The sequence below is a fragment of the Phyllobates terribilis genome, unplaced genomic scaffold (assembly GCF_046119375.1).
Source record: "Phyllobates terribilis strain yellow unplaced genomic scaffold, ASM4611937v1 Scaffold_2__4_contigs__length_985480577, whole genome shotgun sequence".
Lineage (NCBI taxonomy): Eukaryota > Metazoa > Chordata > Amphibia > Anura > Dendrobatidae > Phyllobates > Phyllobates terribilis.
This window is the reverse complement of record NW_027362762.1, coordinates 90,164,358-90,189,814: the sequence shown is the minus strand read 5'-3', so window position 1 is coordinate 90,189,814 and position 25,457 is coordinate 90,164,358. Positions and strand designations below refer to the sequence as shown.

Here is a 25,457-nt window from a genome sequence, read left to right as displayed (position 1 = left end):
TCCTACAGAAATGGTTGTGCTATTCCTCTATTGATCCTCCTGGAAAAGTCTGAATTCATTATCTGGTGTCACCATTCCCTCAGTGATTGGAGAATGAGGACGGTGTAGGGTAACACCCACTTGCCCATTTATTACCTGGAGGAGCAGCAGAGGACACTACAGCGGTACATTAGTAACACAGAGCGGTGACAGCTCCCCGTCCCCCCAGGCTCTGTGCACTGTCCGCCGGCTCTGGGCACACACTGAGGGGCACACACTCTGAGGGGCACACACTCTGAGGGGCACACACTCTGAGGGGCACACACTCTGAGGGGCACACACTCTGAGGGGCACACACTCTGAGGGGCACACACTCTGAGGGGCACACACTCTGAGGGGCACACACTCTGAGGGGCACACACACTGAGGGGCACACACACTGAGGGGCACACACACTGAGGGGCACACACACTGAGGGGCACACACACTGTGTGCGGCTCAGGCCGGAGCTGCGGGCAGTGACAGCGCACAGAGGAGGCGCAGCCTGGCAGCGGCCGTCACTAGAGGCTGCGCACAGCCCGGAGGACAGGTCCACACCGCGGTGCCGGGGGAGCGGCAGCACACACGGGGGGAAGGGCTCCTTACCTTTAACAGATGAGACGTCGCCATGTTCCCCGAACTTGTCCTCCCGCCGGATCCCGCGAGATCTCTCTCTGCTTACGTCACATCCCGCGAGACATCCATAGACTACGACACAGTTTCTTGATCACATGACTTCCGTCCCCGCGATTGTTAGCGCTGCGCTCTGTCAATCAGAATAGCTCGGTTCACCATTGGTCAGGGAGGTCACAGGGGGCGGGGACCGAGGATATAAAGCGTCAGCTTGCCGTTTGGGAGGGCAGTTACTCAGTGTCTGTGGTGGAGTTAAGGAGGTGTGGTTACTTAGCTGAGTGTTTCTGAGGGGAGGCGGTGTTGAGGCCTAGTCTTAGCTTCTTTTCAGCCTCAAATGTAGAATTGCGTTTCTATAAGCTTCTTAGTGAGACTGGCTGCTCTGGTGTTCACAGAAAAGTGCTCTGAACTCCAGCTCTTTGTATATAAGGGCAGGTGTACATTTTTGCATATATATATATATATATATCTCTCTCTCTCTCTCTCTCTCTGTCTCTCCTTTCTCTCCATCCATCCATCTATATATTCGTAATATAACTAGCCCTGGTTCCTTTGGGTTCTAGGTTTATCCAAAAAATGAAAGAGGAAATTGTGTCCGGCTATGTGTGCACGTTCAGGGATTGCTTGCAGAGCTTTCTGCATTGTTTCTGCACCTCTTGGCAGCAAAAACGCTGCAAAAAATCCGCTGCATTTTCATGCTTCTTTGCCTGAGGATTTGCCATGTGGTTTTTCCAATGCATTGTATAGGCAAAAACACACAAAGAATAGAACATACTCGCTCAACACTAGTAACGATAAATGAGTGTTCTGGTAAGATTGAGACTATACCCCCTGCTACTGGGGAGGGTGATGGTCGTGGTATCAGGAGGGTATGGTTAGGTTGGTGAGGATATTTGGGATCAAGCCGTGTGTCCTGTGGATAGCTAAAATGCACAATGAAAATAGGAATGCGGTGTAATCCTGAATTAGAGTTGGCCTAATTACCCTTTAAGAAACTACCGAATTGGCTAAACCTAGAGCCCCAAGGAACCAGCGCTATCTATATTACGAATATTCTCTCTACTTCTGACCTACCAGCTTATGGTTGCTGCTATTGATTCGGCCCCTGGGCCGAGGGGCACCCGGAACCGGGCTTCTGGGGGTTGTAGTATCCGTGGCGGTGACCCGGTCCCGTGGCTCAGGGTGGTCAGGCCAATGGCTTTATTTTGTGGGTTTTAGGTTAATTGTCCGACTACGCCACCCGTGGATTGCGGTCAGGGTGTACCGCCGCTGCGAGGCAGTCCGCTGAGGCTGGTGTGGTGTGCGCAGCAAAAGATGGGATAACTCCCCACGGGAGGAGTATGGCCTCAGGGCAGGGAATGTGGATGATGGGAGTGATGGTGCGCGGGCGTCCCAGCACTAGTAGTGCTGGTGCGGCGATGAGCAGGAACGACTCAAGAGTCTTTGCAGTGCAGTTCAGGGTCTTTACTGGTGATATTAAGGCAGACCCTCCCGGGAGTACTGGCTAGCATAAGGGGCCTGGTCGGTCTGCGAGCAAACAGGAGTTCCCCTGGCCAGGTGGAGTTGTAGGCCTCCCCGTCTATCTGCACTCTTTCTGGCTACCTTGCTGTAAGCGGGTAGAAGTAGCCCACGTCCCTGAGTATACCGTGTGCTGCTCACCCGTATGGCTGGTGACTTGGGGCCATCTGTTAGCCTCCGCTCCTGGATGGCGGTGCTGGTCCCTTCCTTGTGACTGAGCCTCCGGGCTTCTATGGCCAGAGGACCTGGAATCCCCTGCCGGCTGGTTTCTGCTGCTGGGTGGATATCAGTCCCCACAGCCTCGGACTCCGGTGTCCGGTTATCAGATTCTTCTGCCAGGGCGAGCTATATCTCTGCTTAGCTTCCAGCCCTTGGTCTGCTCCTAGCTCCTACAGAGCTCCTGCTGTAACTTTCCCTCTCCAGGCTCTGACTCAACTAATCCCGCCCCAGACCCAGTTTATAAGGGCAGATTCCTCCCCTCCCAGGTCTGGGTGGGCCGTGTTGCATGCTTAGGGCTCCTGACCAGAGAAACCTCCCACTTGCTCTCAGACGTAATATTTCTATTACTGTGGCAACCAGACCCCTGGGGTGCCACACTATTACCAGCTGCAGGTCCATTGGGCAAGGCCTACCAGCGCCTTTATACTAACTTCTATATATCTATATACAAGTGCATCTCACTAAATTAGAAAATCATCAAAAAGTTAATTTATTTCAGTTCTTCAATACAAAATGTGAAACTCATATATTCTATAGTCATTACAGTGATCTATTTCAAGTGTTTATTTCTATTAATGTTGATGATTATGGCTTACAGCCAGTGAAAGCACAAAACTGATTATCTCAGTAAATTAAAATAATTAACAAAAAACACCTGCAAAGGTTTCCTAAGCGTTTAAAAAGGTCCATTAGTCTGTTTCAGTAGGCTCCACAATCATGGGAAATACTGCTGACTTGACAGATGTCCAGAAGGCAGTCATTGACACACTCCACAAGGTCCCAGAGTCTGGAGGAAGAGTGGAGAGGCCACAAGCCAAGCTGCTTGAGGTCTAGTGTTCTATTTCCACAATCAGTGATGGTTTGGGGTGCCATGTCATCTGCTGGTGTAGGTCCACTGTGTTTTATCAAGACCAAATTCAGCGCAGCCGTCTACCAGGAAATTTTAGAGCACTTCATGCTTCCCTCTGCCGACAAGCTTTTTGGAGATGGAAATTTTATTCTCCAGCAGGACTTGTTTAGAACAAGGAGACAGGAGGCACAGCGAAGTGTGAGAGGGGTGCTACAGGCAACCTATGAGATTCATATAATGTAGAGAAGGAGAGAGCCACAGGTACAAGGAGCCAGGCACACCCAAATGCTTGTGTTGCAAAGTATAACAATTTTATTTAGATAATACTTAGAAAAGACAATGTGATCACACATAGAAAGATTAAAAACATTTAAAACACAAGAAACCCATGCAAGGGTAGAATCATCCCAAACATGCAGCAACAGGTATTGATGAAATACACCACAGTATAGATTGTAATATTAAATTCAGTTAAAGTTTGAGTTAAGGGTAATACTGACCATGAAGTTAACAATTAACAATGTGCAAATGAGCAGAGATATAAAGTGCAATGGTATATAAAACATAGACAAGAAAAAATGCATATAAGCACCATTGAGAGGTCAGTATCAAATACCTGCTGTGGTCTCCAGCAGGACTTGGCACCTGTCCACACTGCCAAAAGTGTCAATACTTGGTTTAAAAGAACAGGATCACTGTGCTTGATTGGCAGCAAACTCGCCTGACCTTAACCCCTATGGGGTATTGTCAATAGGATGATGAGAGACACCAGACCCAACAATGCAGACGAGCTGAAGGCTGCTATCAAAGCAACCTGGGCTTCCATAACACCTCAGCAGTGCCACAGGCTGATCACCTCCATGCCATGCTGCATTGATGCAGTAATTGATGCAAAAGGAGCCCTGACCAAGTATTGAGGGCATTTACTGAACATACATTTCAGTAGGCCAACATTTCGGATTTTAAAAACATTTTTCAAGCTGTTGTTATAAAGTATTCTAATTTACTGAGATAATGACTTTTGTGTTTTCATTGGCTGTAAGCCATAATCATCAACATTAACAGAAATAAACACTTGAAATAGATCACTCTGTTTGTAATGACTCTATATAATATGAGTTTCACTTTTTGTATTGAAGAACTGAAATAAATTAACTTTTTGATGATATTCTAATTTAGTGAGAAGCACTTGTATGTCCATTTCTTTGCCCTTTCAGAAGGTATCCTGGAAATTCCCCATTTGCATGGAATATTTTTTCTTCCAATCTTGGTTGGAGGAGAGGTGTATATACAATTATATGAAAAAGTTTGGGCACCCCTATCAATCTTAAGCTTATTGTTTTATAAAAATTGGTGTTTTTGCAACAGCTATTTCAGTTTGATATATGTGTTAACTGTTGGACACAGGAATGTTTCTGCCTTGAAATGAGGTTTATTGTACTAACAGAAAATGTGCAATCTGCATTCAAACAAAATTTGACAGGTGCATAAGTATGGGCACCTCACCAGAAAAGTGACATTAATATTTAGTAGATCCTCCTTTTGCAAAAATAACAGCCTCTAGTCGCTTCCTGTAGCTTTTAATGAGTTCCTGGATCCTGGATGAAGGTATTTTTGACCATTCCTCTTTACAAAACAATTCCAGTTCAGTTAAGTTTGATGGTCGCCGAGCATGGACAGCCCTCTTCAAATGATCCCACAGATGTTCAATGATATTCAGGTCTGGGGACTGCGATGGCCATTCCAGAACATTGTAATTGTTCCTCTGCATGAATGCCTGAGTAGATTTGGAGCGGTGTTTTGGATCATTGTCTTGCTGAAAGATCCATCCCCTGCGTAACTTCAACTTTATCACTGATTCTTGAACATTATTGTCATGAATCTGCTGATACTGAGTGGAATCCATGTGTCCCTCAACTTTAACAAGATTCCCGGTGCCGGCATTGGCCACACAGCCCCAAAGCATGATGGAACCTCCACCAAATTTTACTGTGGGTAGCAAGTGTTTTTCTTGGAATGCTGTGTTTTTTTGCCGCCATGCATAACGCCTTTTTGTATGACCAAACAACTCAATCTTGGTTTCATCAGTCCACAGGACCTTCTTCCAAAAAGAAATTGGCTTCTCCAAATGTGCTTTTGCATACCTCAGCCGACTCTGTTTGTGGCATGCTTGCAGAAACGGCTTCTTTCGCATCACTCTCCCATACAGCTTCTCCTTGTGCAAAGTGCGTTGTATAGTTGACCGATGCACAGTGACACCATCTGCAGCAAGTTGATGCTGCAGCTCTTTGGAGGTGGTCTGAGGATTGTCCTTGACTGATCTCACCATTCTTCTTCTCTGCCTTTCTGATGTTTTTCTTGGCCTGCCACTTCTGGCCTTAAGAACTGTCCCTGTGTTCTTCCATTTCCTTACTATGTTCCTCACAGTGGAAACTGACAGGTTAAATCTCTGAGACAGCTTTTTGTATCCTTCCCCTGAACAACTATGTTGAATAATCTTTGTTTTCAGATCATTTGACAGTTGTTTTGAGGAGCCCATGATGCCACTCTTCAGAGGAGATTCAAACAGGAGAACAACTTGCAAGTGGCCACTTTAAGTAGCTTTTCTCATGATTGCATACACCTGGCTATGAAGTTCAAAGCTCAATGAGGTTACAAAACCAAAAAAAGTGCTTTAGTAAGTCAGTAAAAAGTAGGTAGGAGTATTTAAAACAAGAAAATGATAAGGGTGCCCATACTTATGCACCTGTCAAATTTTGTTTGAATGCAGATTGCACATTTTCTGTTAGTACAATAAACCTCATTTCAAGGCAGAAACATTACTGTAATGAGAAAGCAAGCAAAGATGTCTCCAGCAGGACCAGGGTTGTATATATCTTGTTAAAACTTCACTTTTAATTTCAAATTATAAAAGCCAAGGATGAGTTACAGAATGAGCAATATAGCGGCTCTTAGGTACAGCACATTCCACATGGAATGTGCTGTACCTAAGAGCCGCTATTTTGCACATTCTGTAACTCATCCTTGGCTTTTATAATTAAAAGTGAAGTTTTAACAAGATATATACAACCCTGGTCCTGCTGGAGACATCTTTGCTTGCTTTCTCATTACTTGAACTTTGGTAGCCCGTGACCTGGGCGTCTCCGCTGCAAGACTTCGCTGGGACTGGATGAGTCTGGCTATTACATGGTGAGCTGACATACGTTTTCCCTTTCCCTTTCCCCTTGTTTTTTCACAGAAACATTACTGTGTCCAACAGTTATTACATATATCAAACTGAAATAGCTGTTGCAAAAACACAAATTTTTATAAAACATTAAGCTTAAGATTAATTGGGGTGCCCAAACTTTTTCATATAACTGTATAACTGGAAGGCATTCTCCAGAAAAAAACACAAGACCAGATCTCCTTGTTGTAGAGAAGATAAACACAAAGGAACTCCACTCTATAACAGATTAAATAAGAAAAATGGAATGAGTAGAGACATACACAACAATTATACTAAATAAAAACACTATATTGAAATAATAATTAAAAAACCCCAAAGGATACATAAAATCTCAAAAGATCATATCGTTATAAATTTCCTTACAGAAACAAAACAAAGCCCGAGGTCTTATTTAGACCCTGTGGAGTTAGAGTACCAAGGTGAAAGCTCCATCGGCTTTCCGGCTGTGACAATATTATAGCCAAGTCCCCTCCTCTTTGACCCAAGTCAACCTGATCAATTCCTCTTATACAACCCCTGGCAAAATTATGGAATCACCGGGCTCGGAGGATGTTCATTCAGTTGTTTAATGTTGTTGAAAAAAAGCAGATCACAGACATGGCGCAAAACTAAAGTCATTTCAAATGGCAACTTTAGGGCTTTAAGAAACACTAAAAGAAATCAAGAAAAAAAATGTGGTACTCAGTAAGGGTAATATGGAATCACTCAATTCTGAGGAAAAAATTATGGAATCATGAAGAACAAACACGCAAAAGAACACTCCAATACATCACTAGTATTTTGTTGCACCACCTCTGGCTTTAATAACAGCTTGCAGTCTCTGAGGCATGGACTTAGTGAGTGACAAACAGTATTCTTCATCACTCTGGCTCCAACTTTCTCTGATTGCTGTTGCCAGATCAGCTTTGCAGGTTGGAGCCTTGTCATGGACCATTTTCTTAAACTTCCACCAAAGATTTTCAATTGGATTGGGATCCGGACTATTTGCAGGCCATGCCATTGACCTTATATGTCTTCTTTCAAGGAATGTTTTCACAGTTTTTGCTCTATGGCAGGATGCATTATCATCTTGAAAAATGATGTCATCATCCCCAGAAATCCTTTCTATTGATGGGATAAGAAAACTGTCTAAAATATCAATGTAAACTTGGGCATTTATTGAAGATGTAATGACAGCCATCTCCCCAGTGCCTTTACTTGACATGCAGCCCCATATCATCAATGACTGTGGAAATTTGCATGTTCTCTTTATGCAGTCATCTTTATAAATCTCATTGGAACGGCACCAAACAAAAGTTCCAGCATCATCACCTTGCCCAATGCAGATTCGCGATTCATCACTGAATATGACTTTCGTCCAGTCATCCACAGTCCATTATTGCTTTTCCTTAGCCCATTGTAACCTTGTTTTTTTCTGTTTAGGTGTTAATGATGGCTTTTGTTTAGCTTTTCTGTATGTAAATCCCATTTCCTTTAGGCGGTTTCTTACAGTTCGGTCACAGACATTGACTCCAGTTTCCTCCCATTCGTTCCTCATTTGTTTTGTTGTGCATTTCCTGTTTTGGAGGCATATTGCTTTAAGTTTCCGGTCTTGACGCTTTGATGTCCTCCTTGGTCTACCAGTATGTTTGCCTTTAACAACCTTCCCATGTTGTTTGTATTTTGTCCAGATTTTAGACACAGCTGACTGTGAACAACCAACATCTTTTGCAACATTGCGTGATGATTTACCTTCTTTTAAGAGTTTGATAATCCTCTCCTTTGTTTCAATTGACATCTCTCGTGTTGGAGCCATGATTCATGTCAGTCCACTTGGTGCAACAGCTCTCCAAGGTGTAATCACTCCTTTTTAGATGCAGACTAACGAGCAGATCTAATTTGATGCAGGTGTTAGTTTTGGAAATGAAAATTTACAGGGTGATTCCATAATTTTTTCCTCAGAATTGAGTGATTCCATATTTTTTTCCCTCTGCTTGATCTGAAAAAAATTACCCTTACTGAGTACCACATTTTTTATCTTGATTTCTTTTAGTGTTTCTTAAAGGCCTAAAGTTGCCATTTGAAATGACTTTAGTTTTGTGCCATGTCTGCGATCTGCTTTTTTTCAACAACATTAAACAACAGAATGAACATCCTCCGAGCCTGGTGATTCCATAATTTTTGCCAGGGGTTGTATATAAGTTTCTGGGGTTACAATTATGGAATTGTTTAAAATGACGCGATAAGGTCTGTAGGAGGACTGCACTTGTAAATTTTCTGATAATTTATGTATAAATGCTCCTTATTTCACACCCTTTACTAATAACCGTTGTTACATAACCTGAAAAGTGGAAATAGGGTTAGAGTCCAGTTTACATTAAATATCCTTATCATTAAGCATGATTAGATTCTGTTTTTCATACAGTCCTGAGTTCAAAATAACTACCTCTCTTCCCTTGTCAGCTTTGCGCACAATAAGATCTCCATTAGATTTTAATTCTTTAAAAGTCGAGAATTCACGTTAATTCAAATAAGATCTTTCTTTTGTCACTGATGTTGACTGTTTCAGTTTAACTAAATTTTCCTACACAAGTTCTTGGAACACATCCAATATGGGTGGACGTGAATTCACCGGATATTAATAATGATTTTTAAATTTTAAGGTTGTGTTCAAACTACCCTCTTGTTCAATGGATTCACTGGCCAATAATCTAAATTGTTGTAGTGATCATTGTTCAGTGAATGATCCTGTTATGCCAGGATTGAGAGTTTCTTCTTTAACAGGTATATCTCATGAATTCAATTCTAAATCTTCTTGAAAGTGACACCGTAAAGTTAAATTCCGGACAAATTGATTAACGTCAAGTAGAGTCTTGTACACATAAAACTGGTTTGTAGTAAAACGGAATAAGCCTTTTGAAAATATGTTCAATTGGGATTCAGTCAGAATTTAGCTAGTCAGATTAATAATGATGTAATTTTCTTTCGTTGCGTAGACCTTCTGATGTTTCCTCCCTCCCCTCGTCTTGCGACTTTTCCATTTTTTGGAGCGTGAAAAAAATCACCAGCATTGAATCTCCCTTTATATTGATTTTGATGTGAAAAATAATCCTGCTATAAAATCTCATGTGAGGAAACAAAAGGCATTTTTAGAGCTGGTTTCATCCATGCAATCAGGGGAGGAGGTATCTGTCTCAGAAAAACTTGCTCTTTTATGGAAGTTTTTCTTGGCTGAAAATTATTCTGCTTTTCATGTTTATTACTTCTTTTCAAAATGATCCGTTTTATAGTTAGTGAGCTTTTTCCTTGTACAAACTTCATTCCGAGTGTAGTCAATGTGATCCTGTTCGAACGTATTCGTTTTAATGGCCATGATGAGTTCTTCCATTTTAAAAATTTTATGCTTAATTGCATCGTTCCAGTCCTCATACTGTTTGAGGGAAGTAAAATCTTTAAGGGTCCTTCTCAATTGTTCAATGTCGGTTTTGATGACTGTTAATGTGTCTTCTTCACGTTTAGCAAAACGTTTGATGAGTTGGAACGAACAGTGATCCAAAATTTTATTCCATTGTATATTGACATTTTCTGAGTAAATTTTAGTGGCCGTTTTATTAATGCGAAGCTCACTTGGGATCATTTGTTTGTCCAAATAGTTAAAGTTCTGTCCCACCATATTTTGAGTTATTTAATTAAAAGAGTCTCCAGAAATTTAATTAAACAGTCTAATTCAGTAACAGGTTTCCGCTGTTCAGATCTCGACATTAAGAAAATCTGTGCAGCTTTACTCTGTCTCATAGTATAACACTCCTCAACGCTAAAGATATCTTGTCCTGTGCACACAGTTCGGGTATTAGAGGCATGTTGTGATATTATATGGCAATTTGACATGTATTCAAGGTAATAATTACCAAAAAGGACTCTATAAATACTCAGAACTTTTGAAAAATCACTGACGTCTGAATGAGGTTTTAGTCAGATAAAAGTGTCCTTTTCCCCTGGACTACTTGGTATGCTTCAGAAAACAAGAAAAAAGGTATGAAATCAACCAATGTAGCTTCACAACCCTCTCAGGACGTTAACCCCATTTTTAGCATCATTTTTAGAGGGTGGAATCACAGCTTTACTTGGTTTTATGATGTTACTCTGATACATGTTTTTACTCAATATCCAATAAAGAAGATTTTATTCTCTATCTATGTGGCTGGACTAGAGATACATTTTTGGACAGCATTTTAACTCCTGCAGCGATACAACCTCCATTTAACTGTAAATTCATATATAAACCATCCCTTCAACATTACATAGACCTGCTTATCTGTTGACACTTTCAACATTATATCACCTCTGTACCATTACAGAATTTGCTTTCAAATTAACTTAACTATTACAGTGATTTCTCCTACACCGTCCCCCACAACATCCGATCATTTTGCTAACATCACTTACAGCCTCTCATCTCTTTTTGAGATTACTAAACCATCTTCAGTTCATGCTGTTTCTTATTGAACATTCTGTCAATACTGCTCTTTAAGGGAAATAAGACTACCTACTGTGTTTTTCGGACCATAAGACGCATTCCCCGCCACCCCAAGTTTGAGAGGAAAATGGGGGGGGGTGCGTGTTATGGTTGGTGGAGTGGGATCGCAGGAAGCAGGGTCCCTGCGTTCCCTCCCTCAGGAACCTGGCAGCGGCAGCAGAAGCGGTGAGATGCTACAGGACCAGTGTCGGCGGTGAGGCAGAGTGGCGTGCATTGTTTTTTCCGGCAGCTTCGGCTATGTTCCAGAAGCCGTGATCTAAAGGGAACTAGCCGCCTGAGCTGGCGCATGTGCAGACTGGGATCTCGGCGGTCACTTCCTTGAGGCCCACAGCTTCAGGAAGATGATCGCCGAGATCCAATGTGCCGGCTTGGGCGGCCATTTTCCTGTAGATCACGGCTTCAGGAAGATGGCTGCGGTCAGCGGAAAAGCAACGCACGCCGCTCTGCCTGACCGCCAACAGCCCGACACCGGCCCCGCAGCATCTCACCACTTCTGCTGCTGCTGCCGGGTCCCTGACGGACGGAGGAACCCTGCTTCCTGCGATCCCGCTCGACCACCACCGCAACCCCTCGCTGCTGGGGCACCTGTCATACTAGGTATGGGAATAACCCAGCATACAACAATGGGAAAAGGAGAGAAGCCCAGCAACTAAGTAAAGGGGGAGTGGAGACCCATAAGCAGATCTAGCAACACCCTAACTCCCCTATCATCCCTAAATAAGTTCCTATCGCCAAGCAGGATACCTTAGCCTTGGCTGACCCTAGAGCTAGGCCCTAGGTAGGGAGGGGGAGGGGGGAGCACTAGTCAACCCCACTGCAACAATGACAAACAAGGGAAACATACAAGGGGATACACTTAGCTTTGAGAAGACACCAGAGAGAAATTACGACTACAATCCACAAAAGAACTTCAAGGAGAATCTAGCCGCCTGCTAGAATTCCAGACCTAAACAGGAATTAACTCTATCACCAGCAACTCTTTGGAGAAACTGAGTGTATTTAAAGATCCAGCAAGGGTGTGTCAATTAGCAAGAGAAGGTGGAGATCACCGCTGGGTCCTAGAGAGAGAGGGATGATGAAAGGATCAACTAGGTGTCTGCAAGGCCAAGCACAGCGACCTTCTACAGCCATATCCAGAATGACTGTCTGTGAAACCTGACAGCCGTGACAGCACCCCTTTCTTCTACCCAGGGTCTGCAGCAGTGCTCCACTTCCTCTGGGTCCTGAGGGACCCTGCCTTCTGTGACCCCCTCTCCACTCCTCCACAGGTAAGATACTTATTCAGACTATAAGATGGTCCCCCATCTTATGAAACTTTTTTTTCCCTATTTTCCACCTCAAAATTTTGGGTGTGTTTTATGGTCCGGTGCGTCTTATAGTCCAAATAATATGGTAATTAGCATCAGAATCTCCTGCCATTCCAGCACTGCCACTCTGGAGGCCTTTGTAGTCACCTGATGGATGAGGCCACTGATTGCAGGGTCAAGTGACTGGTGGTCAGGATGTCATCACTTACAGTTAAAGGAAATGATGATTCCACTGGGAAGTGAATTTTTTTTTTCCTACTTATAACAAAACTTTTCCTAAGAGTGTGATCCAGCTCACCCATGTTGAAGTAGCCAACGAATCTTGGGCTCGGATGAAACACCACTCCTGCACGGTGGTAGCAATAGGAAAAAGGTAGAGAATCCAGCTGTTTTTTTGGATAAAAAAAATGTCAAAAACTTTTTATTAGTAGAATTGAGTAAATAAGAACATTCCCAGGACCTAAAAAAGAAAAATATATACGGCACAAGGGCTATGCCCCCGAAGAGTATTTTGGAGGACAGTTTTCCCTCTTTCAGTTAAGGGGAGTAGTTCACATTTCTCAACATTAATTTTAAATCCTGGATACTAGCCAAAGTCATTGAGAAGGTTTTTAACACTTGTTAAATAGGCTTTAGGGTTAGCTAGAAACATAATAATATAATCTACAAAGAAAGCTGTTTGTATTGTCTTCTTATTGATCTTGATACCTGTAAAAGTGTCTGGGTTTGATTACATGCAGACTACTGATTCAATGGCTAGGTTAAAAAAGAGAGATAGTGGACAGCCTTGTCTCGAATCACTTAGAAAAGGGGAAATACTAGCAGACAAAAAATTCATTCGCTGGTCATATCAATTTACTCCAAAGAGGGGGTGCTTTTGCTACAACCCGAAGTAAAATATGATATTAAATTCCTCAAAATCCAACTTCAACATCTTCTAAGTTACAGGTGATAACTCTTTCTGATGTGAAGTTGACTGATTCTCAATTACAGGTATTAAGTCTTGGTCTTACATTCTCACCAGTTGCCCCCTTTGATCTTTTTACAGCGGTGAAGAACCTTCACCTCTTTGCACGAAAACTTGTTTTAAAAAAATTGCATGATAAATCTGAAAAGGGATTAGAGTGGACGGAGGAAGTATTCCAAGCCATTGCCACATTGGAGGAATTAAGTGGCGAGGGAGACAAATCTGAAACTAGGGGTAAGTTCCAGTTCGCTACCCCCCAAAAATTCCCCCCTTGAACATTTACCGTAATGTGGAACTCTTTGTAAGAACTTGAGAAAATCTCTGTCAAAATATCCAATGACAACCTCTCACCTAAACTGAGGACAGCATTAACAGAACTGAAACGAAATAAAGAAATAGTGATAAAATCCGCACACAAAGGAGGTAATATGGTGATTTGGCCGGTCCTACTATTTGAAAAAGAAGCATTCAGACAGCTGAGGAACTCTGTTTGTTATAAACGTCTAACCTTTAATTCAACTCTGATTTTTAGAGAGGAATTACTGGAAATTGTGTACAAGGCCTTCCAAATGTGGATTATCTATTAAAATGTGAAAGACAACTTAATACCGGAACATCCTAAAATGGCATGTATCTACTTCTTACCCAAAATTCATAACGACCAGAAAACGCCACCTGGTAGACCCATCGTCTCAGGTAATGGTAATCTATGCGAGAGTATAAACAAATACCTTGATTTCTTTCTAAAACCCTTAGTCCAAGACTTACCGTCACATTTGAAGGATACTGGTGATGTCCTTAAAAAAGTAGATGGGATCCCTATGGTTGCAGACATGTGGCTCGTCACAATGGATGTCAAGTCACTGTATACAGTCATGGCCAAAAGTATTGAGAATGAGACAAATAGTAATTTTTCCAAAGTTTACTGCTTCATTTTTTGTAATGGCAATTTGCATATACTCCTGAATGTCAAAGAGTGATCAGCTTAACAGCAATTACTGTACTTGCAAAGTCAATATTTGCCCAGAAAATGAACTTTAACCCCCAAAACACATTTCAACATCATTGCAGTCCTGCCTTAAAAGGAGCAGCTAACATCGTTTTAGTGATTGATCCATTAGCACAGGTGTGGGTGTTGATGAGGACAGGGCTGGCGATCAATCAGTCATGATTAAGTAAGAATGACATCACTGGACACTTTAAAAGGAGGCTGTTTCTTGGTATCATTGTTTCTCTTCAGTTAACCATGGTTATCTCTAAAGAAACACGTACAGCCATCATTGCACTGCACAAAAATGGCCTAACAGGGAAGAGTATCGCAGCTACAAAGATTGCACCTCAGTCAACCATCTATCGCATCATCAAGAACTTCAAGGAGAGAGCTTCCATTGTTGTCAAAAAGGCTCCAGGTCGCCCAAGAAAGACCAGCAAGCGTCAGGACCGTATCTTAAAACTGTTTCAGCTGCGGGATCGGACTACCAGCAGTGCCGAGCTTGCTCAGGAATGGCAGCAGGCTGGTGTGAGTGCTTCTGCACGCACTGTGAGGCGGAGACTCTTTGAGCAAGGGCTGGTTTCAAGGAGGGCAGCAAAGAAGCCACTTCTCTCCAGAAAAAACATCAGGGACCTACTGATATTCTGCAAAAGGTACAGGGAGTGGACTGCTGAGGACTGGGGCAAAGTCATTTTCTCTGATGAATCCCCTTTTCGATTGTTTGGGACATCTGGAAAACAGCTTTTTCGGAGAAGAAGAGGTGAGCGCTACCACCAGTCTTGTCTCATGCCAACTGTAAAGCATCCTGAAACCATTCATGTGTGGGGTTGCTTCTCAGCCAAGGGAATCGGCTCACTCACAGTCTTGCCTAAAAACACAGCCATGACTAAAGAATGGTACCAGAATCTCCTCCAAGAGCAACTTCTCCCAACCGTCCAAGAGCAGTTTGGCGCCCAACAATGCCTTTTCCAGCATGATGGAGCACCTTGCCATAAAGCAAAGGTGATAACTAAATGGCTCATGGAACAAAACATAGAGATTTTGGGTCCATGGCCTGGAAACTCCCCAGATCTTAATCCCATTGAGAACTTGTGGTCAATCATCAAGAGACGGGTGGACAAACAAAAACCAACAAATTCTGGCAAAATGCCAGCATTGATTATGCAAGAATGGACTGCTATCAGTCAGGATTTGGTCCAAAAGTTGATTGAGAGCATGCCAGGGAGAATTACAGAGGTCTTGAAGAAGAAGGGGCAACACTGCAAATATTGACTTGCTGCATTAACTCATTCTAACTATCAATATAACCTATTGGTACTCATAATATGATTGCAATTATATTTCTGTATGTGATATAAACATCAGACAAACACTAATAAAAACCAGAGGCCAGCAGATCATGTGAAAATATAATTTTGGTGTCATTCTCAAAACTTTTGGCCATGATTGTACATCCATTTTACACAGTGATGGGATCAAGGCAACCAAGACTTTTTTGGCCATGACTGACTACAGTGAAAAATTTGTTGAATTTATTGTTAATCTTCTTGATTATGCTTTGAAGCATGACTTCTTTATTTTCAAGGACACAATTTACCTGCAGAAAGAATGGACTGCTATGGGGGCTGCTTTTGCGCCCTCGTACGCAAATTTGTTCTTGGGATCCTGGGAGAGAAAAATCTTATTCATAAACCCTGTTCCCAACATTGAAAAAGTGTTATCATGGTTACGATTCATTGATGATATTTTAATGATATGGCAGGGGACTGGGTTGGAATTACTGTCCTTGGAAATCTTGAATGATAACAACATTAACATTAAGCTAACATGTCGCTGTAGCCAGACATCCATATATTTCCTTGAGGTGCGGATTTTAAAGGACTTGATAATTGTCTAAAAACTGATTTCTTTGGAAAGGAGACATCGGTAAATTCCATTCTTCATACCTCCTCATCGTACCCTCTTGCATTTATTAATGGCATACCAACTGGTCAGTTTTTAAGGGCACCCAGAATTTGTTCGACTGATCATGCTTTTCATATGCAGGCCCGGGATATTTCAACCAGATTCCAGGAGAGGGGCTACTCCAGACGGAGCATAAAGAGAGCTATCAGAGAGCTTCGTCAGCCAAAAGAGTGGATCTATTGAAACCATCTAAGAGGTCCTCGACAGAAACCAAGGTGAGGTTCATCGTACCATGAAAAATGGTCAAATGTCAAAAATACCCTCCAGAAGTATTGGCAAATTTTAAGAATGGATGAAACACTGGTCAAATACACTTGTGATTACCCCTCCATAACCTAAAGGAGGTCACTAAACCTACAAGACCATTTGGTACATAGTTACCACACTGGACCAAGTTTTGTAAAATCTTTTGGATCCAAAGGCCCTAAGTGGTTTTTTTTCCTCTGTAATGAGTGGGAGGTGCCTGAGCAACACTTTCTTTCAGTGTGTTCTGTGCAACTGTCAGTTGCCAGGTCCTGTCCTGTATCTTGTCTGTTTCCGCCACCCTGGGGGCTGAGTACCCAAGCCTGTTACCTGTATCTGTGACTTCTAAGTCTATTTCTGCCACCCTGGGGGTTGAGTACCCAGGCCCGTTACCTGTATCTGTGACTTCTAGTCTATTCCGCCACCCTGGAGGCTGTATTCCCAGGCTCGTTCCTGTATCTCTTTCCTGTGTCAGTTCCTGTCTGAACTGTGTCCTAGCCCGTTACCTGTTTGTCTCTATGTCTGATCCATCCCTTTTCCTGCAGTGTCTGAACCAGTACGTAACTCCCACTCGTTGTCTCTGTACTTCTGTTTGTGAGTTTTGTGTCCACTCACTACTTCATAGCAAGTACCTTGTGTGTATCTGGTTCTGCTTGTCCCGTTTCCCTGCCTCAGTATCTACCTCCTGTGTTCTATCTATCTTCCTGTGTTTCCCAGTCTGTTCCATGTGAACAGAGCCCTGCTCTGCTCTGCTCCGCTTGTCCTCCGCACCTGCGGCTCTGCTCTGCTCCGCTTGTCCTCCGCACCTGCGGCTCTGCTCTGCTCCGTTTGTCCTCCGCACCTGCGGCTCTGCTCTGCTCCGCTTGTCCTTCGCACCTGCGGCTCTGCTCCGCTTGTCCTACACACCTGCGACTCTGCTCTGCTCCGCTTCTCCGCACCTGCGGCTCTGCTCTACTCCGCTTGTCCTCCGCACCTGTGGCTCTGCTCTGCTTGTCCTCCGCAACTGCGGCTCTGCTCTGCTTGTCCTTCGCACCTGCGGCTCTGCTCTGCTCCGCTTGTCCTCCGCACCTGCGGCTCTGCTCTACTCCACTTGTCCTCCGCACCTGTGGCTCTGCTCTGCTTGTCCTCCGCAACTGCGGCTCTGCTCTGCTCCGCTTGTCCTTCGCACCTGCGGCTCTGCTCTGCTCCGCTTGTCCTCCGCACCTGCGGCTCTGCTCTACTCCACTTGTCCTCCGCACCTGCGGCTCTGCTCTGCTTGTCCTCCGCAACTGCGGCTCTGCTCTGCTCCGCTTGTCCTCCGCAACTGCGGCTCTGCTCCGCTTGTCCTCCGCACCTGCGGCTCTGCTCTGCTCCGCTTGTCCTCCGCACCTGCGGCTCTGCTCCGCTTGTCCTCCGCACCTGCGGCTCTGCTCTGCTCCGGTTGTCCTCCGCACCTGCAGCTCTGCTCTGCTCCGCTTGTCCTTCGCACCTGCTGCTCTGCTCTGCTCCGCTTGTCCTCCGCACCTGCGGCTCTGCTCTGTTCCACTTGTCCTCCGCACCTGTGGCTCTGCTCTGTTCCGCTTGTCCTCCGAAAGTGCGGCTCTGCCCTGCCTCCCCTCTGCACCTGCGGCTCTGTTCCTGTATCCCAGTCTGTACTGGTCCCTATCCAGCCTGTTTACCTACCTGCTAGTACCTGCCTGTCTGTATACCAGTCGTGCCTGTTAGTGCCCGCTAGTCTGCATACCAGCCTAACCTGCCCGTTCCTGCATTCCCCGGTGTGGGTCAACAGCTGTGTGACCGGGGTCTGACCTGGAGTAGGACCTGGGCCACCTCCCTCGTCCCTCCTCAGACCATGGAGTCGATTAAGCCGCTATGCGTCCGTGGTCGGATCTGGCGAGGCCCCTAGTCACGCCCCTCCAGGCACTCCTCAGTTCGTGACCCAGTGTCACATATGGGAATCCTTCACTTTTAGAGGTATAGATCCTATTGGACATGTTTTTGCCCTTTTTGTATATAGTTCTTGATTACACTTAATTAATCATCTTTCACCCTTAGAGGGTCACAATTCATTAGGGCACTGTCTGCTCTTATCATTTATACTCTGATATTGTCCCTATTTTTACATTTCTTATATGTATGTCCCCCTAATTAGAAGTCCTGTAAATACCAATTGTCTCCACGTATAATCTTTCTATTTTACATCCAATAATGCTGTATTGTTATCTTATTCTTGACCTCTGCTGGAGCTACAGGGATACTCTATTTAGCTCTGACTGATCTGCAGCTTACTCCCTTGATTTCACTTAAAACATTGCTGGTACAGTGGGGAAAATAAGTATTTAGTCAGCCACCAATTGTGCAAGTTCTCCCACTTAAAAAGATGAGAGAGGCCTGTAATTGACATCATAGATAGACCTCTACTATGAGAGACAAAATGAGAAAACAAATCCTGAAAATCACATTGTCTGATTTGGAAAGAAATTTTTTTCAAATTTTGGCAGAAAATAAGTATTTGGTCAATTACAAACAAGCAAGATTTCTGGCTCTCACAGACCTGTAACTTCTTCTTTAACCCCTTAATAACATCTGACGTACTAATACGCGTCTGTGCCCTGGGACTTAAGAGCCAGACCCGTATTAGTACGTCATCGCGATCGCGCGCGCACACAGGCTGTGCGGGCGCGATCGCCGCCGGGTGTCAGCTGATTGTCACAGCTGACACCCGGTACTATGTGCAGGGAGCGGTCCTGCACCGCTCCCAGCACATTAACCCCCGCGATGCTGCGATCGAAGTCGATCGCGGCATTGCGGGGGCAAGGGGAGGTGATCGGCGATACTCACCTCCTCTTCCGGCTTCCAGCGCAGTCTGCAAAGGCTTCCCGGGTGTTGCCATGACGACCCGATGTCGTCATGACAACATCCGGGTCACCAGAGAGCAGGAAGATTGCTTGGACATGCGCAGTGCATCTCCAAGCAATCTTCACACTGTGCACTTCTGACAGCCTTCATGGCATAGGGATGGTGCTCCATTCCTGTGCCATGCAGGCGATCAGAAAAAAAAAAGTGAAAGTCCCAGAGTGGGACAAAGTAATAAAGTGTATAAACTGTGTGAAAGTGGAAAAAAAAAAAAAAATGTGCAAAAATATTATAAAAAAATAAAAAAAATAATACACCAAAAATAAAAATATAATGTACCCATCAATAAATATTATTATAAAAAAAATTAAAAAAAAACAATAAAAGTACACATATTTGGTATCGCCGCGTCCGGAACAACCTGACCTATAAAACTGTCCCACTAGTTAACCCCTTCAGTGAACACGGTAAAAAAAAAAAAAAAAAAACGAAGCAAAAAACAATGCTTTATCACCATACCGCCAAACAAAAAGTGGAATAACATGCGATCAAAAAGACGCATATAAATAAAAATGATACCGCTGAAAACGTCATCTCGTCCCGCAAAAAACAAGCCGCCATACAGCTCCATCAGCCAAAAAATAAAAAGTTATAGCTCTCAGAATAAAGCGATACTAAAAAATATTTTTTTCTATAAAATAGCTTTTATTGTGTATCAGCGCCAAAACATAGAAAAATGATACAAATGTGGTACCGCTGTAAACGTACTGACCCGAAGAATAAAACTACTTCATCAATTTTACCACACGCGGAACAGAATAAAAAAAAAAAAAAAAAAAAACAATTCCTGAATTGTTGGTTTTTGTTTATTCTGCCTCCCAAAAATCGGAATAGAAAGCGATCAAAAAATGTCACGTGCCTGAAAATGGCACCAATAGCAACGTCAAGTCATCCTGCAAAAAACGAGCCGTCACATGACTGTCTGCCAAAATCTGGAAAAATTATAGCTCTCAAAATATGGCGATGCAAAAACTAGATTTTACAAAAAATGCGTCTTTTAGTGTGTGACAGCTGTCAGTCATAAAAACCCCATATGATTCTGGCATTGCTGTAATCACACCGACCCGAAGAATAAAGTCGTCTAATCACTTATACCGCACAAGGAACGGCGTCAAAAATAAACTCTTGGGTTAGGATTGGGCTAGGGTTAGGGCTGGGTTTGGGGCTAGGGTTGTGCTGGGGCTAGGGTTGTGCTGGGGCTAGGGTTGTGCTGGGGCTAGGGTTGTGCTAGGGTTAGGGCTGGGGTTGGGATTTTTTTCAAAAGTAAGAAAAAAAGATGACGATATGGCGACTAGTGTTGAGAGCAAGTGCTCGCTACTTGAGTTTGCATCGGGTGCTCTGGTATGCACTGAGTATCGTGGGTATTTGAGTGACATGCTCGAGTCTCTGCCCCATATGCTTCGCAGCCAAAAAACTTTACGGGGATTGCCTGCCATGCACGAGCGATCCCCGCATGTTTTTTTTTGGGTGTCTAATAACCGTGAAACATGCGGAGCAGGGACTCGAGCATGTCACTCGAGCACACGCTGTACATGGTGCATACCTGAGTACCCGATGCAAACTCAAGTAGCGAGCACTTGCGCTCAAGAATAATGACAACTTATTCAATATGATGACCTAATGTAAACAAATTCTGTGCCGTACCTCTGGGTTCAAAATGTTCACTATACACCTTAATAAAATCCTTGAGGGGTATAGTTTCCAAAATGGGGACACTTGTGGGGAGCTCCACTGTTTAGGCACATCACGGGCTCTCCAAACGCAACATGGTGTCCGCTAACAAATTGAATGGAAAATCGGCTCAAATTGTTAGCGGACGCCATGTTGCGTTTGGAGAGCACCTGTGTGCCCAAACATTGGAGCTCCCCCACAAGTGACCCCATTTTGGATACTAGACCCCCCAAGGCACCTATCTAGATGCATAGTGAGCACTTGGAATCCCCAGGTGCTTCACAAATTGATTCGTAAAAATGAAAAAGTGAAAAAAAAAAAAACACTTTTTCATTTTTATGAATCAATTTGTGAAGCACCTGGGGTTCCAAGTGCTCACTATGAATCTAGATAGGTGCCTTGGGGGGTCTAGTTTCCAAAATGGGGTCACTTGTGGGGGAGCTCCAATGTTTGGGCACGCAGGGACTCTCTAAATGCAACATGGTATCCGCTAACAAATTGAATGGAAAATCGGCTCAAATTGTTAGCGGACACCACATTGCGTTTGGAGAGCCCCTCTGTATCCAAACTTTGGAGCTCCCCCACAAGTGACCCCATTTTGGAAACTAGACCCCCCAAGGCACCTTTCTAGATGCATAGTGAGCACTTGGAACCCCCAGGTGCTTCACAAATTGATTCGTAATAATGAAAAAGTGAAAAAAAAAACACTTTTTCATTTTTATGAATCAATTTGTGAAGCACCTGGGGTTCCAAGTGCTCACTATGAATCTAGATAGGTGCCTTGGGGGGTCTAGTTTCCAAAATGGGGTCACTTGTGGGGGAGCTCCAATGTTTGGGCACACAGGGACTCTCCAAATGCAACATGATATCCGCTAACAAATTGTCGGCTCAAATTGTTAGCGGATATCATGTTGCATTTGGAGAGTCCCTGTGTGCCCAAACATTGGAGCTCCCCCACAAGTGACCCCATTTTGGAAACTAGACCCGCCAAGCACCTATCTAGATGAATAGTGAGCACTTGGAACCCCAGGTGCTTCACAAATTGATTCGTAAAAATGAAAAAGTGTTTTTTTTTCACTTTTTCATTATTACGAATCAATTTGTGAAGCACCTGGGGGTTCCAATTGCTCACTATGCATCTAGAAAGGTGCCTTGGGGGGTCTAGTTTCCAAAATGGGGTCACTTGTGGGGGAGCTCCAAAGTTTGGGCACAGAGGGGCTCTCCAAACGCAATGTGGTGTCCGCTAACAATTTGAGCCGATTTTCTATTCAATTTGTTAGCGGATACCATGTTGCATTTAGAGAGTCCCTGTGTGCCCAAACATTGGAGCTCCCCCACAAGTGACCCCATTTTGGAAACTAGACCCCCCAAGGCACCTATCTAGATGCATAGTGAGCAGTTGGAACCCCCAGGTGCTTCACAAATTGATTCGTAACAATGAAAAAGTGTTTTTTTTTTCACTTTTTCATTTTTACGAATCAATTTGTGAAGCACCTGGGGGTTGCAAGTGCTCACTATGCATCTAGATAGGTGCCTTGGGGGGTCTAGTTTCCAAAATGGGGTCACTTGTGGGGGAGCTCCAATGTTTGGGCACACAGGGGCTCTCTAAACGCAACATGGTGTCCACTAATTATTCAAGCAAATTTTACAATCAAAAAGTCAAATGGCGCTCCTTCCCTTCCGAGCCCTACAGTGCGCCCAAACAGTGTTTTTTCCCCAAATATTGGGTATCTGCGTGCCCAGGGGAAATTGCACAACAAATTTTGCGGTCCATTTTTTCTTGTTACCCCTGTGAAAATAAAAAAAATTGGGTCTAAAGTAACATTTTTGTGAAAAAAGTTAAATGTTCATTTTTTTCTTCCACATTCAAAAAATTCCTGTGAAGCACCTGAAGGGTTAATAAAGTTCTTGAATGTGGTTTTGAGCACCTTGAGGGGTGCAGTTTTTAGAATGGTGTCACTTTTGGGTATTTTCTGTCATAAAGACCCCTCAAAGTGACTTCAAATGTGATGTGGTCCCTAAAAAAATGGTTTTGTAAATTTTGTTGGAAAAATGAGAAATCGCTGGTCAACTTTTAACCCTTATAGCTCCCTAACAAAAAAAAATTTTGGTTCCAAAATTATGCTGATGTAAAGTAGACATGTGGGAAATGTTATTTATTAACTCTTTTGTGTGACATATCGCTCTGATTTCAGGGCTTAAAAATTCAAATTTTGAAAATTGCAAAATTTTCAAAATTTTCGCCAAATTTCCGTTTTTTTCACAAATAAACGCAAGTGATATCGAAGAAATTTTTCCACAATCATGAAGTACAATATGTCACGAAAAAACAATCTCAGAATCAGGGGGATCCGTTGAAGCGTTCCAGAGTAATTACCTCATAAAGTGACAGTGGTCAGAATTGTAAAAATTGGCCCGGTCATTAACGTGCAAACCACCCGCGGGGCTTAAGGGGTTAAGAGACTCCTCTGTCCTCCACTCATTACCTGTAGTACTGGCACCTGTTTGAACTTGTTATCAGTAGAAAAGACACCTGTCCGCAACCTCAAACAGTCACACTCCAAACTCCACTACACTGTGTGCAGAATTATTAGACAAGTTGTATTTTAGAGGATTATTTTTATTATTGATCAACAACTATGTCCTCAATCAACCCAAAAGACTCATAAATATCCAAGCTTAATATTGTTGGAGTGGTTTTTTTTTTAGATTTGGCTATCTTAGGGGGATATCTGTTTGTACAGGTAACTATTACTGTGCAGAATTATTAGGCAACTTAATAAAAAACAAATATAATCCCATCTCACTTTTATTTTCACCAGGTAAACCAATATCAGTGCACAAGGGGCATGACTGCCCATGCCACACCCCTGTCCTGACGGGGCCGGATAGGGGCATAAGTGAGGCGTGGGGTGCTGACAAGTGGTGATTCAATTTCCGGATTGCAGGGGTGAGCGCCGGCCAATCCGCAGACTGCAACAGTACACAACATGGATATAAATAGAACACATGACCTCTAGTCCTTGGACACGCCCCCTTGGAAGAAGCATACCACAAAACGCGCGTCGTGGATTCAAGATTTATCGGTCAGGTCATATCTATTACTCTGATTTATACCCTTTTTAGTAATTTCCTATCTAGTGCCACCACTCTCATCTTGCTCCTGCAATTCTATCACCTTATATTATTTGTGCAATATATTGATTTGCTCAATTAATCGTGCACTATGCCAAGCACTACTTTTTGCTATGTAACCCCACTCTAGTCAAATGCATCCTTGCACAATGTTAGGCTTTTCAGCCATTATGTGACTTGAAACTACCTTCTGACTGAAGTGGATAGTTTAACCTGCCTTAGTGGCGTAATATAAACTCTGTTATTGATTTGAGGTGGTTGGGTGTCTGTTTTGACTATTTTGTTAATCTATTAAGAGGTGCCTAATGAACTAATGTATGTATTGTCCTTGTTATATAGCATACACAATTGCACTTTATACCTTCAGTAAGGCCATTTGTGTTTGTGCAATGCATCTATTTACTCATTAAAAGGTTTATGATGGATTAAGGTGCATACTACTCTGGCAATCTATTAAGCACAGTGACACTGCACACATTCAGTTAGGCCAAAAGTGTTTGTGCAATATATCTATTGATTTAGAGCAATTTAATATCATATTTTACTTCAGGTTGTAGCAAAAGCACCCCCCCTGTGGAGTAAATTGACATAACCAGCGAATTAATTTTTTGTATGCTAATATTTCCTCCTTTTTAAGGGATTTTAACACATTTTGTCAATAAAGATTGAATTGTATATATTATGATGGATTTTGACTTCCGTCTGTTTGTAGGTTATTGCTATGTATATGAAAGTGCCTTATGCTTTAAGCTGCATTTAGGTTATTATTATTATTTATTTATATAGTGCCATTGATTCCATGGTGCTGTACATAAGAAGGGGTTAAATACAAAATACAGATAACACAGTAAACAAACTAACAATGATAGACTGGTACAGAGAGAAGAGGGCCCTGCCCTTGCAGGCTTACATTCTACAGGAATGGGGAAGGAGACAGTAGGTTGGGGGGTTGCAGTAGCTCTGGTGTTGTTGAGGTGGCAGCAAGCAAGGTCATGGCAGGCTGTAAGCTTGTTTGAAGAGATGGCTTTTTAGGTTCCGTCTGAAGGATCCAAATGTGGAGGCTAATTGGACGCGTTGAGGCACAGAATTCCATAGGATGGGGGATATTCGGGAGAAATCTTGGAGGCGATTGGGTGAGGAACGAATAAGTGTGGAGGAGATAAGGAGGTCTTGGGAGGACCGGAGATTACGTGAGGGAATATATATCGGGAGATTAGTTCAGAGAAGTACAGAGGAGAAAGGTTATGGATGGCTTTGTAGGTCATTGTTAGTAGTTTGAACTGGATACACTGGGCAATTGGGA

At 43.3% G+C, this 25,457-nt stretch overlaps 1 protein-coding gene and 1 long non-coding RNA gene across 3 annotated transcripts in view; one reads left to right on the top strand and one right to left on the bottom strand.

Annotated features, from left to right (window-relative positions):
• The window catches only part of CUL5 (cullin 5), a 55,319-nt gene extending 54,586 nt beyond the window's left edge, over positions 1 to 733 (bottom strand). The window contains exon 1 of the mRNA XM_073662202.1: positions 625 to 733. Coding sequence (XP_073518303.1) covers positions 625 to 648 — 24 coding nt within the window. The 5' untranslated portion in view covers positions 649 to 733. The remainder of the gene's footprint in view (positions 1 to 624) is intronic.
• The window catches only part of LOC141194159 (uncharacterized), a 35,294-nt gene extending 10,985 nt beyond the window's left edge, over positions 1 to 24,309 (top strand). The window contains exons 1-5 of one of the 2 annotated variants that reach the window (XR_012266955.1): positions 846 to 911; positions 13,336 to 13,488; positions 13,787 to 13,950; positions 16,292 to 16,425; positions 23,842 to 24,309. This is a non-coding gene — a long non-coding RNA (uncharacterized lncRNA). Of the gene's footprint in view, positions 1 to 845; positions 912 to 13,335; positions 13,489 to 13,786; positions 13,951 to 16,291; positions 16,426 to 23,841 lie in introns of those variants that run through there. The other variant, XR_012266961.1, reaches the window with a different exon arrangement.
• The last annotated feature ends 1,148 nt before the right edge of the window (positions 24,310 to 25,457 follow it).